The sequence below is a fragment of the Ceratotherium simum genome, chromosome 15 (assembly GCF_057802395.1).
Source record: "Ceratotherium simum simum isolate JZ-2026a chromosome 15, ASM5780239v1, whole genome shotgun sequence".
Taxonomy (NCBI): domain Eukaryota; kingdom Metazoa; phylum Chordata; class Mammalia; order Perissodactyla; family Rhinocerotidae; genus Ceratotherium; species Ceratotherium simum.
The window spans coordinates 22792713-22811294 of NC_141914.1; the positions used below are offsets into that span (position 1 = coordinate 22792713).

The following is an 18582-nucleotide window of genomic DNA, read 5'->3' on the forward strand; positions in this document are numbered from 1 at the left end:
TTGTGCAAAGGAAATTCGTAATTTTTTCAAAATGGTACTGGCAGATTTAAAGTAATTTAAATAATGCTTCTGTGTTTTTCTAAAACCAAACAGAACCTGTGGGATGTATAATACTGTCCCGGAGTGCCCAGAGAATACGTATAAGAATTTGTTTCTCCTTTTCTATAGAAGTGAAAATCAATTTAAAGAAAGGTTCAAAAACTCTCAAATGAAGATCAGAAAGAAAGAATTAGACACTCACTAGTCGGTCTCTGTCATTTTGGAGTGATGACATAGCTTTTTTTAAACTCTGTACTTCAGCTGGGCTGGTTGCAGGCTGGGCTGCAGACCTCTGCTTCCCTTCCTCTGACTTGCGGAATTTCCCCAGTTCATTCAGCAGGTGATCTCTCTCATTCTGTAGACTGGCCATAGCCTTGGAAAAGGACTGCACTTGGTTGTAAGAGTCTTCTAGTTGTGACGACAAGTGAAGCAGTTGCTCATCTTTGGATAGAAGCTGTTGGTTAAGTTTCTCAAGGTGAGGTGAGCTGTTATCCTCAGTGGAGTTTACTGGAAATGCAGCTTTAGAAACAAGAACATCTCTCTCTCTGCTTAAGAGGCCCTGTTCTTCTCTCAGCTGTGCCAACTCCTTCAGACTGGCATCATATTTCCTTTTCAGTTCATCAAGCTCCTCATTAGCATGATCTCTACTATTTTGCAGGGAACTCATAGACCTTCCAAAAGATTGGATTTGTGCTGTGAGATCTTTATTTTCTTTGGTGACCATGAGTAACTTCTGTTCCATCTCCACCAGATCTCTTGCTAGCTCCGCCACCCTCTCTTCTGCTGTTTCAGTTTCATTTCGCATTATCCCTGCATCGTGATGAAGATGCTTTAACTCTTTCTTCAGTTTATCTTCAATTTCACCCACCTTCTTGGCAGCTTCCTTCTGAACATAAACCAATTCCTCTTCCAGTTCTGTAATTCTCTTCTGAGAGGAGGAAAGGGTAGTATTTAACCTCTGTACCTCTTCTTCTTTTACTTTTAATTGGGCCTGAAATATTCCTACAGTACTTTCTTCTTGCAAGGCTGTCAATTGTTTCCTTAGTTGAGATATAGATACTTCCAAGTTCTCAATCTCTTTAGATAAACCTTGTTTCTCTTCCTGTAGGACAATAGAGGACCTCTGCAGATCCTCCTTTGCTGCCTCAGACTCCTTTAGCTTTTCTTCTAATTTAGCATATTCACTTTTTAGCTCCTTATTCTGCTGAAGCTGAGCTTCAAGGAGTTGCTTTTGCTGATGGTCCTTTCTTGATATCACTTGGTTCAGGTCTTCTCTATATTGGATCAGTTCTGCATCTAGCTTGGCATTCTCAGAATTGAGATCATCCATATGACTCCTCAAGCACCGAATTTCTTCTTTAAGCTTATTATTCTCGGCAGCAGCGTCTTGGATGAGTTGGTCTTTTTCCAAGATTACAGAGAGATGTCGCTCTTCTAGCTGTTGGTAGTCACCGACTATGCGGTCACGGTCATCCTGGAGAGAAGACATGGATTTAACGAAGGAGTTCAACTGAGCCTTCTGCTGCATGTTTTCCTTTTTGATGGTTTTCAGTGTTTCCATAAGCTGATTGGTTTTGTCAACGGCTTTTTTGTTCTCCTCTTCTAAGACGATATTCTCCTCTTCCTCCTGGGACAGCAGATTTTCCAATTCTTTAATTTGTTTATCATGTTGCTGATGCAGTTCAGCAACAGCTACTTGGATTGCCTGTTCTTTGGCAGAAACCAGGCTTATAATCTTCTGCTCTTTCATGTTTATTTCTTCATGCAGCTTACTGGTCAGTTGTCTGGAGGCCTGAAGATCAGTCTCTAGCTGTTCATAACTGAACTTATGGTTTTGGATATCAGCCTCTTGCTGCTTTATGATCCCTTCCAAATTTTCTTTATTTTCCTTACATTTTTCTAAAGAGTTATTCAAATCAATTGACTGGTCTCTGAGAATCTTCAATTCTGATTCCAACTTAGCCAATTCATTCTGAGAATTGTGGTACAGATGTCGAGTCTCTTCTAGCTGGGACAAAAGTTCTTTGTTTTCCCCCTGGAGAGTATCACAGATCTTCTGCTGAAGCTGGACCTCTGTCTGGGCCTTGGACTCCCAAATCTGCTTGTCATGTTCAAGCCTAGAAAAAAAAGAGAGGTCATTAATTACAGATTTCAAGGAAAAAGTACTTGATGCCTAAGGAACATCTACATACATATCTGAGCACAAAACATGTACTCAGATCTATAAAAGAATCAATATTCATAATCGAAGGTGTTTATCTTTTTAATGAAGAGATATTAGTTCTACGGAATGCTCTGTATTAAAGGTATATTGCACCTAAGCACTCATCTATTTAAACCATAAACTCCAAAGTATGTTGCTTATTTTAATGACATGACTTTGGACACTCTAAAAAGTAATACTTTCCCTTATTTTGCTTTACTTTGCTCCAGACACTCTAAAAAGTAATACTTTCCCTTATTTTGCTTTACTTTGCTCCAGACAAGTTAATGTCTGGCCCCTTAAAGGAATAATCTTGGTATGAGAGACAATGAGGAAACCTGTCTCAGAGCAGAAGGATTCTATTAAAAGTAGAGGAGTACAAAGTGTGGGGGACATTGTTAGTTCTTGAGCTTGAAAAGTGATAAAAAAGTGGAGTTTGAGGAAAATAACTCTAAAAGGCATATGCAGTATGAATTGATGTGGAATGTGGAGAAGAGAAAAAGAGGAGATCATTTAGGAGGCAAGGGCAATAATTTGGGAGTGCTACAGTAAAAAACCAGACAAGGGTAGTGGAAATGAAAATGAAAAGACAGGGAGAAATCTAAGAGATCTCTCAATAGAAAGATGGGAAGAGAAGCAGTTGTGAATTTTTCATGTTAATACAAGTTATTGCAGAAAGTCATTTGCTAAAAAAAAAAAGAGAGAGAGTCAGAAGCAAGAGAGAATATATCTTCTAGGGGAATTTAAGCCAAAATTAGTTCCATAATATTAAAGGGAATAGAAATAGTTTAAATAGAGACTTTCTTTGCTTTCAATTGCCTTTGGAAGAGTAAAAAAAATTTATTATTCATTTACCTAGAAATGTTGATCTTCAATTCCTCCATATGGATGGACATCTGCTTAAGTTGATCCTTTAGAACACTGCAATTCTCCTCTTTGAGTCTAATTTCTTCTTCTTTGGTTTGAATAGCATCACTGAACTTCCTCTCCCATTTCTTGGCTTCATCTATCACCCTGTCCCGATCATCCTGGAGGGAAGACATGCTCTTAGTGAAAGCTGCAAGCTGGGCCACAGTACTATCCAAGTTCTCCTGAAGTTGCTTAACTTCTTTGTCTTTCTTGTTCAAAGTCATCTGAATCTCTCCAAATGTCTCTTCTAAGTGGACTTTTTCTCTACGCAAAGCATCCAGCTTCTCTTGCATATTCTTCTTCTCTTTCAGGTGTTTCTCTTCTACCTGCTCCAGTCTACGCTCAAGATCTTCATCCTTTTGTTTCATTTGGCTTTTAACTGATTCTTTATTTGACTGAAGTTCCTTCTTCAACTTGAGATTGTCTGCTAGAACCCTTGCTGCTTCACTTTGAGTGTCATCTAGCAGTACTTTGAAGCTAGCTAATTCTGTTTCTGCCTTCTGGCGGTTTTCAGTGGCTTGAGCCAAATTTTCTTTGGTTATTTCCAAATCTTTTTGGGACTCAGTCTGAACAAATTCTAGGGCCTTAACAGTTCTCTCCAGGGCACTAATTTTCTCTTGGTACCTGATGCAGTCCTTCTGCAGCTGCTTTACTTCCTGTTGTTTTTCTTTTAACAGCTCCTGAAGTTCCTTTGCATGGCTCTTATTGCCAGGTCCTTTCTGAGCACCTTGTATTTTCTCCATATATTCCTTTCGTATTTCTGATTCCACCTTAGTTTTCTCCTTGACTAACTGCTGCTTTTCTTCTTCCAATTCACTCACACACTTTTTAAGGTTCTGCATTTCAGACTCCAGCAGCTCATTTTTCATTTGGGCATCTGTAACATCCTGATAATAATTCCCAATGCTTCCATTAAGTTCTGCTAATTGATTCATAAGCCTCTCTTCCAAATCATCTTTCTCTTCTTCTGCTGTCTCCTTTAGCTTGGTAACTCGGGCAAGTTCTTCTTGGATTTGCTGATTTAAAAGGTTAATTTTGGTTACTTCTTCCTGAAGCATTTTTAGTTCACTATCTTTTGCTGACATCTGATTCAGCAAAGCATTTCTCTCATTTTCTAAAGTCTGGCCAAATTCTTTTTCTTTCTGCTTCTCCTCCTCTAATTCAGCAATGCTTTCTTTGAGCTGATCAATCTGCAGCAGATAGTTATTAATTTCATCATGTGAGCTGAAATTCTCAGTTATATCAGGCTTGGCACTGTTCTCTGATAGAATGGATTCTGAATATTCAGGCTTTGTGCTCACGCTCGGAGAGTCTTGCTCATCAGCTTCACCTGGGACAGTCTGTGTGGCCTCTTCAAGGACATTCATTTGGTTATCGTGTTTCTCAGTGGCCTCTAGGCTAGCTTGTTTGGATACATTACCTTCTATCTGATGCTTTAAACCTTGAACCTCTTCACTTAGGGAGTCCTTTTCAGCCATTAAAGCCTCAAACTCCTTAGAAAGGGTTTTATACTCTGTTTTGACCCTTTCTAGTTCCTCCTTCATGTTGGAATTGGAACTTCTTTCTTCCATACAATCTTTAGATGTACCTCCTGCAGGAGGTACTTCTGCTCTAAGCCGGTCGTTCTCTTCTTCTAACTCTAGGATTTTCTGCTGTTTTGATTTAGCAAACTTTCTCATCTTTTCTTTCATTTCTTCCATTTCCTGTTCAGTTTCCTGCAACTGCTTTTCTGTCTCTTTCTTGTTTGCTTCTACACTCCTTAACTTGCCATATAGTTCTTGCTTCTCTTGTCTCACGGCTTCCACCACATGCTGAATCCTCTCTGCCTCATTACTAACATTCTCATAGGACTGCAGAAGAATTTCATATTCTTTTTGTAACTCTTTGTGTTTGTCTTGCCACTCAGTGCTTTCTGCAATCTTAGAACATTTCAAAGATTCAATTTCCTTCACTAAGTTTTCCTTGTCTTTAGTAAGACCCTCCAGAGCTAATTTCAGACTTTCACAAGAGCCATTGAGACTCTGATTTTCCATTAATGATCTGTCCATTTCTGCAATGAGTTTGTCTCTTTCTTCCTGAAGAAGAGCTAACTTTCCTAAGAATGTATCTTTTTCTTTATTTTGAGCAGAAACTTGGCTTTCCACATCTGTCAGAGACTTAGTGAGATGTTCAATGGTATCTCTGGCCAAAGACAACTCCTCTTGGAGACCTTTGTTTTCTTTTAGTGCTTCTTTTCGGGAAATAAGGGCAGCTTGCAGCTTCCTCTGTATTTGTTGCTTTGCTTTACTTTCTTCTCCAGTCTCTTCTGGTTTTTGCTTCATTTCACAAAGTTCCACCTGTAACTGCTTTATCTTCTCATCATGTTCTTTGGCTTGCATTTCCAGCTGTGTACGCAAAGCCTTAATTAAATCCTCTTGTTCTATTATCTCTGTCTGCACTTTAGTAAGGGCTTTTTCTTTCTCGCTAAGCTGTCCAGAAAGGTATCCAACTTCTTCTTCCTTTTTGCTTAAGAGTTTTTGCAGTTCATCTAGTTCAGGCTGTAATTTTCTTAAATGTTCTAGTCCAGCAATTTCTAGTTGACTGCTTTCCAGTTTCTCCCTCAGGCTCTCTGTGTGGGCTTCAGCTTCCTGGGATGCTGCCTTCAGACTTTGGATTTCTAAACCCTGTTTATTTATCTGCTCTTGTAACTGAAATATCTCTTCTGATTTTTTGGTAAGCTCACTTGTTGTAGAACTAACCTTCAATTCTAATTCTTCTTTCTCAGCCTCTATTTCTTTCAGCTGGGTCTTAATCTGAGCAACAGAAGTACTGCCCTGCAGAGCACTTGCATCTTCAGGATGAGAAGGCCAGTCTGGGCACAAGTCAGACCCCAAAACAGGTTGAGCAGGTTGCTGCTCTGTGGCTTTGAATAAAGTTTCTTCTAAACCTTGAGCGGGAGAGCTCGGTTCCTGCTGGTCAGTGCTTGGGAGTTTTCTGTCTATAGACTCCCTTACTTGAAACTGGAGTCGCCTTAGCTGGTCTCCCATGTTCTCGTTTTCCTTGCTTTGCTCATCGAACTGTTCTCTCAAGCGATTATAGTCATCTTTCTGTTGCTTTAGCTCTTCCTTAAGATGTCTTTCTTTCTCCTGCGCCTTTTTTAGAATCACCTTGCGAGAGGTTAACGCTTCCTGTAGCTTCTTTTGAAGTTGCTCCTTTTCTTTTTCGAGGTCCAATATCTTTTCTTCCAGTTCTGGTTTCCAGTGTTCTCCACCGCCTGCACCAGGTGGACTGATCGCCTCTGTTTCTTTTACAGGTGCTGCTGAGTCTCCATCACCTGCATCCTTATTACCTGTGGTTAACTTTCGGATAATTGCTTGGTTTTCGATGATTTCTGCTTGGAGCAAATCTATTTGGTTTGTCTTCTCGTGCAGGTTCTGATTCATTTGTTTGACCACAGCCTGTAACCGTTCTTCGGCTGCTGCCTTTTCTTCCAAATCCTTCCTTATGTGCTCTAGTTCCATTTCTTTCTCAGATATTGTCTGTTTTAAAGAAATTTCTATTTCTTGGCCCTTAGAAGTCATACATTTTTCTGAGTCCTCTTTGCTTTCCTTATCTTCCTCCATCTCCCCCCTCTCACTCTCATTGAGTGGGATCTCTTTTCTAGATTCATCTTTCACTTTGGCCAATTCCTCTTCCAATCTACTGACTCTCTGTAGAAGTTCCTTCCTGTTAATAAGAGCTGCCTGGAGCTTTCTCTTTCTCTGCTCACTTTCTTTCTTTACAAGGTCTAATTCATGCTGAAGTTCTTCTTTACTTATTAGCCCGGCTGGGCTCAACTCATCATAATTCTGCTTAAGGCCAGAAACAACTTCTTGATCTTCTTCCACTTGCTCTTTTTTTGCTTCCTCAGCTCTGGATAATAAATTCAGCTGTTCTTTGAGAGTCTTAATTTCAACTCCAAGTGAAAACTTCTCTTCATTGAGCTGAACCATTTTCTCAGACATACTAAAGCTGATTTCTGTCACTTGCTGATCCTTCTCCTCAATGGTTTGTTGGAGGGTTTCCACATCTCTCTTTTTCTCTAGTAAGAGTTGATCCATTTTTGCTATTTCAAGTTCCTTCTGTGAAAGAGCCTGTGAAAGTTCTTCCATCTTATTTGAGATATCCCTCACATGTTCTGCTCCCTCAAGCACTTCACTTTCCTTCTTCTGCAGCTGGCTTTGCAGACTTTTTATCAGTGTATTCTGCTCAGAAAACTGAAGCTGCACATCATCCAGTTCATTCTGTAGAACTTCAATTTTCACATCTTTAGATTTGGCTTCTATGCTGAGACTGTGGATCTGTTCAGTAAGCAAGTTGTGATGAGCAGTTTGACTTTCATAGTCAAGTCTTCTTTGCCTTTCTGCTTCTGCAAGGTTCACTTCCAGTTGTTGTACCTGAGCCCTCAGTTCTGTTACTACACTAAATTCCTTCACCTGAGAAAGAAGCTGGTCTCTTTCTTCAGACAAAGCACTGAATGCACTGTTGGTGTTTTCTGCATTTTTCTCTAACTCTTCAATCAACTGGGTTAGGTTGCTTATTTCCTTAGCTTTGTCATCTAAATTTTTCTCATAGGTTTCTTCTGCTTTATGAAAGCTTATCTCAAGCTCCAAAATTTGACTTTTTAGTCTTTCCAATTCATCCTGGTGACTCTCACAAATATCTGGTACAGCAGAAGCCAGGTTATCAACATCACCCTGCTTTGCTGATTTCAATTCCATTCCAGTGTCATTCAGAGATATTTCCTCAGATGTTCTTTGTGGATGTTCAGTGCTCATCTGCTCTTCTTTTTCAATTGTTGGAAGACTGCCCTCTTCATTTGGCACTGGGGGAAAATGCTGCCCTGTATCTTCAGGCAATACTGTCATTCTAACTGGAGATACTCCTTCATTCTCTATCTGCTTCATTTCTTTCTGGTCAAGGACCTCAGCGTCCCCCTCTGCCCTTTTACCCTGGAGCTGCAACTTAAGAAATGCAATCTCCTCTTGAGCTTCTTTCATTTCCAGCAATAAAACTGATAGTTCTTTATGTTTCTGGGAAAATGTGTTCTCTAGCACATCTTGTCCACTTTCCTCGGCAGAAGAGCTACTCTTGTTGAGCCTGGTAATATCAACTCTGCTGATCTATTTTAAAAAAAAGAAAGAAAGAAAATGTTTTTTTAAGAAACAGCCTAACTGAAAACTGTATTTTTTTCCATTTACCAAAACCTGAAATTTTGCAGTCCAAACCTTCCTACCATAAAACTGCTAAATACTTTTAAAATCAGTTTTTATTTTCTCAAATTGGACCTCTAAGGGCTCTCTGTCAAACCTGCACTGAGGTCAAGACAAATTCATAATACCTAAGGAAACACGGAACTCATTTTCTAGACATTCCTTACTTGGAAACTTTTTTTCTTAAGATTAAAACTTCTACTTGTTTCTCCTAAGAACTGCTTAAAAATAAAAAGAGGAGCAGGAAATGACTAAACTTTTGTTTCACCCCATGCCAAGGAGGAAGGTATGGGATTCCTTTTCCTAAACTATCAATTGAAATGAGAAACATTTGATAAGATAGCCATTAACAGATAAGTAGATTATCAAACAAGTAGATTGAGAATAATTACCAGGATGAAATCATCAAAAAGGAGTTCTGCTGGGGCTTGGGTATGAAATTATGGACATGTTTGACAAAATAATTACCAAGTTGTTATTACAAAGCTTACTGTGTTAGACTGCTCAATCCATAAAACTTCTTCCTCTAGTTGTTTTCTTGGGAAATGAAATCAGTGAATCTTATAGTAAATTTAACTAGTGTCTTATTAAATGAGTTTGGGGACAGTGTACACAATAAAATCTCCGCCTTTGCCAACAGCACCTTTTTTTTCCCCCAGAAAAAAATTTCAACTTGATAGGAGGAAAAAAACCCATAGGATTGTCAAATAATGTAGTGGCCAAGAGGACAAGCTCTGAGCTTGCCTACCTGCGCTCACATCTTAGCTCTGTCATTACTAGCAGAAGCTGGCACAGAGTAAGTAGTCAATGAATATTAGCTATTATCTTGGTATCATTCTCAGCCACTAAGAAAAAAATATTCATTATACTAGAATTTATTATTTTAAGAAAAGTTATCTCATTTTTCATAAGCATTATTTTTAATCATTTACAATTCTTCACTCTCTGCAGTACTCGTACTCAAATTTCTATAGACCAAAACTGGACACGGTGTTAGCATAGCGAAAAAGTTCCTTTATAATTTCTTCATGTCACGTTCCTATTTATCCATCCCTACTGACATTAACAACCTGATATAGTTCAGGCATCACTTCTGCCAGAAGACTTCAATGTAACTAACTCCTTTCTTATTCTCTTATCTAAGTATTCTTATTTCCTTTGTTCTAACTGTCACACCACTTCACTCACTCTCTTCCTTTCCTTAGTCATGCCCTCTGATGCTCCCCACAATATCCACCAAGTTCAACTAACTTTTTGGCTCACGTAGCAAATCAACGTCATTCCATAATGAGAGGGCAGAGAACCAGAGAACTCTGCTCTTTCTAGGCACTCTCATTACTTTCTGTCCTAATACTTGTCTTCCCCTTTTGGCTGCCCTTACACTTTCTATGAGCCTTCTCTACTCTCTCTTACCCCAAGGGATTATCCTAGTCACCCTGCCTTTTGCAATTCTTGTGTGGTTTATTTTTTCCCTTTCTTTTCCATTGTACCCTGTTTATTTGTTCTCCCTTCTGGTTGTTGTCTTTTTCTTTCTCTTTTTCTTAACAGATTCTCATCTTTCTTATCTGTTCTTTTTTGAGCTAAGTTATCTTATTTTCACTAGACATTACCACCAAGCATCTTAAAACATTAAGCACCCCCTTGGCCAAACAAGATTCATTTTTACTCTGGACTCTTGTAATTTGTCAGTAACCATATAATGCTACAATTTTCAAAATTTAGTCCCCTTTTGACAATGTTGTGAAGATAGCATCAGTGGCCCCAGGAAAAGATATATAAATGTGGTGATTAATTTTATGTGTCACCTTGGCTAGGCCATAGGACCCAAATACTTGGTCAAACGTTATTCCAAATGTTTCTGCGAAGGTATTTTATTGGTTGGATTAACATTTAAATCAGTAGACTTTGAGTAATGCAGATTACTACCTTCTATAATAGGAGTGGGCCTCATCCAATCAGTTTATGGACTTAACCAAAGACTAATCTCCTTCAAAAAGAGGAAATTCTGCCAGTAGTCTGCCTTGGGACTCAAACTGCAACTCTTTCCAGCTCTCCAGACTGCTGGCTTATGCTGCAGATTTTGGATTTGTCAGCCCCCACAACTGTGTGAGCCAATTCCTTAAAATAAATCTCTCTCTATATATGCACTTCCTATTAGTTCTGTTTCTCTGGAGAACTCTAATACACTAAGTAAGCAGATACTTCTGTTAAGAAGTTACCTTATTCCTTAAGGCCATTTATGATTCTGTCACTGACTTCTTGATTGGAAGAACATAGCTAAATAAACACAATATAACTAATAATAATCTTAACAGAATATTAAGCAACCACACATTTCTTATAGTAATTTTCAGGTATAAAAAGCATCATTCTCCAAAGATATCCTTTTTAATATAATCCTAAGTGAAACTATGGCGATTGGTGAGGGGGGACTAGACATTTTTATCTAATCTCTTCATTGACAAACTTCTGAGATGGGCAAAGAAATTGAGATAGATGATAGCCCATGAGAAATGGGTTATCAAATCCCAAATAAGTGGCTAATGTACTTATGTTGATTCAAGACAACTAAAAAAAATCAAAATATTCTAAAACAAATGAGAGTAAATGAAAAATAATGACTCTCTTAAATAAATCTCACTTTCTAGGTAATGTAATTCTCTGTCAACATTAGAAAATTGCTGAAATGTTTTTTAGGTTTGAGGCTACCTTCTCTTGATCTACTTCATATTTGGTTATTTTAAGAACACATCACTTACCTCACCGACTTCTCTATCTGCCCCTCCAGTTATATTCTGAGCCTCCAGGAGAGTAATCTGAGAAGACAGTTTTTCTGAAAGTCACAAAATAAATATTCTTAGAAGACATATGTAGAGTATTTGAAAAAACAGAGGCATGATTGTGTGGGAGCCTATTTGAAATGAATGAAATAATCAAGAGGAAAGAAACAGACAAACTAGTTTAGGGGAGATAAAAGGCATATTTTATTAAAATAAAGAAGTTGCAAGAGAAAATGAGATATAAGATAGAATGGTAAGACTTGTGGTTACCAGAGGCAAAGGCTGGAGGCGGGGAGCGGGCAATTGGAGGAAGGCGATAAAAAGGTACAAACTGTGTTATAAGATAAATAAGTACTAGGGATGGAAGGTACAACATGATGACTATAGTTAACTTGGCTGAATGATATCTAGTAAAGCTGTTAAGAGAGTAACTCTAAGAGTTGTCATCACAAGGAGAAAATTTTTTTTCCTTTATTCTTTTCTTTTTATTGTATCTGTATGTATGAGAAGATGGATGTTAGCTGAACCTATTGTGGTAATCATTTCGCAATATATGTAAATCAAACCATCATGTCTTACACCTTAAACATATACAGCAATGTATGTCAATTATTTCTCAATAACTGTAAAAAAATAACTAAAAACTGTAAAAAAAAAAAAAAAAAAGAATGTTACTAGGTGATGGTAATTAACCTGAGTGAAGTATAATAAATAGTGGAAGGCTTTGTACGGAGAGGGATGACAGAGCATGTGACAAGAAGGAGCTATTCCTGTGGCATAATTTGGGACTTCTAGGGCAATAAATTTGCCTTAATTTACCCATGACCCTACTGTGTTGATAATATACATCTTGCATTAATATACCACTTATAATGTCTTCAATGTTCTTTTACATATGTGCATAAAGACATCAAATTTTAGCACCAGAAGGGAGCTATCCAATCTCCTCAATGATCATATGAAGAAACAGAGATGACATGACCTACAGCTAGTGCAGAGAGAGATGGGATCAGAATCTAGTCTTCTGAGTTCTACCCCATGGTCTATTACAATGCATATACCTAAAAAGGGTAGTAGTACCTTGGAGGATAAAAATATTGAGTATTAACATGCCCCTAAGGAGTTTATACTCTTTCTGAGATGCTAAGACAGATATACTAAAGAAAAAAAAAAAGCTTTGTTTTTTTGTAAGGAAGATTAGCCCTGAGCTAACATCCGATGCCAATCCTACTATTTTTGCTGAGAAAGATTGGCCCTGGGTGAACATCCATGCCCACCTTCCTCTACTTTATATGGGACGCCGCCACAGCATGGCTTGACAAGCAGTTCTGCGGTGCGCGCCTGGGATCCGAACCTGCGAACCCTGGGCCGCCGAAGCCAAGCACGCGTACTTAACCGCTACACCACCTGGCCGGCCCTAGCATATTTTTTATGCTACATCCAAATGTCTTAGCATGACCTATATGGGCCCTCATGATGTGACCTCACTTATTCTCCAACCTCCTCTTCTTGTGCTGCCCATTTTTTGTTTACTCTACTCCCAAAACACTGGGCTTCTCTCTGTCTACAATCATATTGAGTTTATTCATACCTCAGGGTATTTACACTGCTCTTTTCCCTGCCTGGAATGCAGTCTGCTCTGCCTCCTTGCATGGCTGTCCCCTTTTCATCAGTCAGGTTTCAAGTTCTCAGAGAGGCCCACCTTGACCACTCTAATGCTGCTTTCCTTTTCCCCTAGGCACACTTGCAGTAACCTGTTTTATTTTTATCCTAATACTTATCACTCTCTGACATTTTCTTATTTATATACATGTTTATGGCCTGTCTTCCCCTCTAATATATTTAGAGCAGCATCGTCAGCAACTAGATTAGTGTCTGGCACATACCAAAGGCACCATAGAAATTTGCTGAATGAATGAATGAAAATTCATGAAATAAATGAATTCAAGCCAGTATATAATGTGTTCAGACACTTCACAAGATTATTTGAAGAAGAAGTATAGTGGTAGAAATGAAAGTGCAAAAGGTAAGCTGAGTAGAACATGACCCATAAAGCAAAAGTAACCTATGAGACCAGACATGAAAACTAACACTGAAAACTTTAAAGTCCAGTGATCCCTGCAGGAAAGGCCAAAGAGAAACTCACATAACACCTCTAAACCATAATGAGCTACAAGACAGTGACAAGTATTGTTTGCACAACTGCAAAATAAGCATCATGGATATGGTCTCAAAGAAGTGCTCTGAGTGGGTTGAATAATGAGCTAAATTTGTGGAATTCTTTATGTATTAGCAATGGTGGAAATAGTCTAATCAAGGTATATAATCCCCAGTTTAAAGCCAAGTGGAACCATAAAAGGGTTAAGGTGGAAATATTGGCTTTAGAGTTTAAGAAATGGTACAAACTTTACTTGGTGTTCATTCTCACTCTTAGAAGATCAAGCACAGTAGTTAGTTAATCCAGGATAAAATAGATCAGTAAAGCATTGTTAATTACGTGCTACTAAAACCATAAAGTCCTTGTGAAGCAGGTGATAAATGCAAGGGAGTATGTCTTCATTTTTACTAACTGTTCACACACAACCCAATACAATAAAATGCTGAGTTTAGTTCAATCCAGCAAAACTTTATTTAGCAGCCACTATTTGCCAGGTACTATACTAGTTCTTGATAAGGGTTAAAGCAAAGATGAAAAAAAAAATGGCCCCTGCCCTTGAAGAGCTTATACTTTATCTTTAAAGAGCGTATAGGGGCCGGCCCTGTGGCTTGGTGGTTAAGTGCGCGCGCTGCGATGCTGGTGGCCCGGGTTCGGATCCCGGGTGCGCATCGAGGCACCACTTCTCTGTTCATCCTGAGGCCGAGTCCCACATACAGCGACTAGAAGGATGTGCAGCTACGACATACAACTATCCACTGGGGCTTTGGGGGGAAAAAGTAAAATAAATAAAAAAAAATAAAAAATAAATAAATAAATAAAGAGCGTATAATATAAAATATAAATATATAAACAGATGATTTTAATACAATGTTAAAAGAATGCTAGGATGTTATAGAAACACAAAAATGCATTTAACTCAACCTTAGGGGATCAGGGTCAACTTCCTAAAAAGATAATGTCCTCATTGAGGCTTGAAAGATAAGTAAGAAGTAGCCAGGTTAAAGGAAAGGGATGGAGGTTCTAAGCAGTACATAGCATGAGCAATAACCAACATGGTTTTCTACCTTTGAACCTTTATGTACTGATCTCTGTTACCTCATCCCACAAATTTATTACCGGGAATGTCCTTTCTTTCTTCATTTTGCCTATTTAAAAATTCATTATCTTACTAAGGTCCTATTCAAGCCATACTTCCTAGAAGATTCCTTGACCACTCCAAAAAGAATATAATACAGAAATCCTGCAGCATTTATAGCCTATACTTCAAAATGTTATATTTATGTAAACATAGGTATTGTGCTTAAATTGTTTAATGTGTATTAATCCTATCTTCGATAACTACCAGCTCTGCTAAGACCTTTATTATCATAGAATCAGAGAATCTACATGTTATATACGTACAGTGATAAAAGTAGAGGCACTTGTGGGTTAAGAAGACAGAGAATTATGGTTTTCATTTATACGTACCATTCTCAGCTTTCAGCTGCTCCAGCTCCACAGAACTAAGGAGCAAGGCTCCCTTTTCGTTCTCTAGTTCTACCACTCTCTTCTGCAAAAAGGCAATATTCTCCTCAGTGACTGCCTAAATTATAGAAAGAAACAAATTAATGATTCTCCAGTGAAAAACTCTCATACTAATGCCCAGATAGCCTCTAGCACTTTGGTCTTCTAAAAGTTCTCCAGCCATGAAAATACTTTAAAAATAGCATCTACTTATCTGCCTTGGTAATCTTTAAAGTAATGCTTTTTATCTGAAGATAGAAAATCTTTCACACAAACTTCTAGTTCACTGGCTTTTGAATTTAAGACTGAAGCCTAGATTACAAAGACAGAAATCCCAAGTCTATTGCATAAGAAAGAACATTTTCAGGTCTACAAACAAATAATATTACAAAATTAGATTAATGACACCTGGTAATAAGGTCACTCTCTTGAAGGAGACTGAACATGAAGAGAGGCTCTCAAAGAAGAACAGAGGCAAAAGTAATATGTATCCCTTAAAAAAGAAGAAGAGTCATAATTGTTTTTGTTTTTTCCAAGTATAATAAAAATTCTATTGCGCTTAACCTATGCATCCCTAATGTTTGGTTTTCCTAATGACACGCAAATATTTAATTTTGCCACATCTTTAGTTTTATGTCTTTTTACATGTTTTTCTTCTCCAAGGGGATTATTCTATATAATTTTTCATAAAATTATACAGAATTTTTGAGCCTTGAGGGTCTTTACATTTCACTCACCCCAAACCTTCATTTGATGTTTAAAGAAATGGCAAGGGATGAGTATAAGCATTTTATGGCTTTTATCTTGAGGGAAGTTCCCAGTTTGCATTACACAGGGCAAGTAAAACACCAACAGAAAAGCCACAAGTCTTTCTGGCTTAAAGAATGAGAAGACAGACTTTGGGACAAACACAGCTGCCAGAATGAGAGGGGGGAAATCATAGAGAGGAGAAAAAAATTTCAGCAAGGGGGAGCCCTAAATTCTATGTATAAACTTGGCCCAAATCTCTAGCTGAACGATGAACTATGCATTTACAGGGCTGACTTGAAGCAGTCCAGTGAAGACAAAAATAAATGAACTGAGTGGGTGCCTACCATAGGCCAGAGTTTGTGGTCTGAGTCCAAATTATTGGCCGATAAAAAGTAATCAATACTCTACCGTGATGCCTGAGAGGTGGGACAGAAATAAGGTGAGCCAACAACTAACCAAGTTTAGTGCCTTAAGAGAGTTTCTGGGCTGTGGCCCAAGAAGAAGGAACCTAGGCAGAGCCGGGTGGACTCCCTGAGTTGAGGAGGGAGATCAAGTGGCTGGAGTTCACAGAACAGAGTACCAGATAAGAGAGATCTACGCAGAGAGAAAACCCTGGAGATCTGCAGAGGGTCCCCAACAAGTATTAAGCACAGTACAGAGTAGCACACGAATGTGAGGAAACTATCCAAGGCTATCTGAACTACCCAAAACTCCCTGAAGAGATTAGAGAATGACACTTGGTGCTCACACAGGGCCGGGAAGAGTGCCTCTTCCCATAGCCAAACATGAAAAAACTTACACCTTGCAGGGCATTGAGCAGGGCACTCAGCAAGGTCTTGCCTCGGTAGCAAGGAATGACTGAGCAAGTATTGAGACCTGCCTAACAAATCAAAGAGGCAGGATCCAAAAGGTTCAAACTGTTTTCAAGTAACTTAATTGCATCCCATTAAAAACTTCAAAATATTTATGCGAATACAAAAATATCCAGCAACCACAATGTCTGGCAACCAATCAAAGGTTATTAGGCATGCAAAAAAGAAGGAAAATATAAGCCATAATGAAGAGAATAATCAGTTGAAAATGACCCAGTCCTGACACTGATGTTAGAATTAAAAGATAAGGACATTAAAGCAGTATAACTGCATTCTATATAGGCAAAAATTCAAATAAAAACATGCAAGATATTTTTTAAAGCCCAAATCAAATTTCTAGAGAAGAAAATACAGTGTTTGAAATATAAAAATACACTAGATGGAATTAACAACAAATTGAACACTGCAGAAGATTAGCTAACTTGAAGATAAAGAAATAGAAACTAACAGATGAAAGAGAGAAAAAAAGAATGCAAAAAAATTAAAAGAGCATCAATGAGTTCTGGAAAAACTTCAAGTAATCTAATATTTGTGTAATTGGAGTCCCCAAAGGAGGGGAGAGGGTCAGAAAAAAATATTTGACTAATTAATGACAGAAAGTTTTCCAAATTGATGAAAACTATAAACATAGAGATTCAAAAGGCTCAATGAACTCCAAGCACAAGAAACATGAAGAAAACTATGCCAATATACATCACAATCCAAGTGCTTCAAACCAGTGATAAAATCTAAAAGCACTTGAGGAGGGGCGGGTGGGGGTAAGACAAAAATGACAGTAGATTTCTTGTCAAAAAAAAAAATGCAAAAAACAAGACAGTAGGGTAATAGCCTTAAAGTACTGGAAGAAAAAAACAACAACTATCAATGTAGAATTCTATAGTCAGCTTTTAAAAATATCTTTCAACAACAATGGAGAGATAAAGATGTCTTCAGACATATAAGAGCTTTAAGAACCCATCAACAGCAGACTTGCACGTACACACACACACACACACACACTAAAGGAAGTCCTTCGGGCAGAAGGAAAATGATACCAGTTGAAAATATGAAACTTCACCAGAGTTCAGCAAACTCTGGAGGCCTTCCACCTGTTTTCGTAATAAAGTTGTAATGGAACACAGCCACAGCCCATTTGTTTACCTTTGTTCTATGTCTGCTCCTCCTCTACAACGGCAGAGTTGAGTAGTTACAACAAAGACTGTATGGTCCAAAAGCTGAAAATATTTACTATTTGACCCTTTACAGAAAAAGACTGTCAACTCTTGATCTACCCCAAAGAATGAAAAGTACCAGAAATGGTAACTGCAATAGTAGTTAAGATTTATTTTCTTATTATTTGAGTCGCTTTAAAAGATAATTGATTAAACAAAAATAAAATTTTTAAATAACGTGTTATATTTTTTGTTTATAACAAATGTATAAGTAAAACAACAATAATATAAATCCCAAGAGTGAAGAAATGCAAGTATGTGACTGTAAGGTTCTCATTCCATACATGAAGCAGCATAATATTATGTGAAGGTAAACTATGATAAAAATTTAGGCTATAATCCCTAATGCAACCACTATACAAAACAAAGAATTATAGCTAATAAGATGAAAAGGAGGAAAAACAGAATCATAAAAAACACTTGGCCAATTTTTTTTGTGTGTGTGTGTGACGAAGATCAGCCCTGAGCTAACATCTATGCCAACCCTCCTCTTTTTTTGAGGAAGACTGGCCCTGAGCTAACATCTGTGCTGATCTCCCTCCATTTTATGTGGGATGCCGCCACAGCATGGCCTGACAAGCGGTGCGTCAGTGCGCGCCTAGGATCCAAACTTGGGCCACCAGCAGCGGAGCACGTGCACTTAACCATTAGGCCACGGGGCCAGCCCCAGGCCAATTTTTTAAAGGAAGGAAAAGTAGAAAAGAGTAAGACAACAGTTGGGAAAATAGAAAACAAATAGCAAAGTGAGAAACTTAAAACTATATCAATCACAACATTAATGTAAATGGTCTAAATGCTCCAACTAAAAGGGAGAGATTGACAGACTGGATAAGAAGTAGGATCAAACTCTATGCTGCATATAAGTGATGCACTTTAAGTATAAAGATACAAATAAGTTAAAAGTAAAAGAAAGAAAAAAGAAACAC

At 38.1% G+C, this 18582-nt stretch overlaps 1 protein-coding gene across 5 annotated transcripts in view; it reads right to left on the reverse strand.

Moving 5' to 3' along the window:
• Positions 1 to 18582, reverse strand: part of GOLGB1 (golgin B1) — a 74763-nt gene that overhangs the window by 22982 nt on the left and 33199 nt on the right. For all 5 annotated transcript variants that reach the window (XM_087439677.1, XM_087439676.1, XM_087439675.1 and 2 more), the window contains 4 exons: positions 14788 to 14902; positions 11142 to 11215; positions 3098 to 8292; positions 242 to 2156 (listed from right to left, as the gene is read on the reverse strand). In XM_087439677.1, the coding sequence (XP_087295803.1) occupies positions 242 to 2156; positions 3098 to 8292; positions 11142 to 11215; positions 14788 to 14902 (7299 nt within the window). The remainder of the gene's footprint in view (positions 1 to 241; positions 2157 to 3097; positions 8293 to 11141; positions 11216 to 14787; positions 14903 to 18582) is intronic.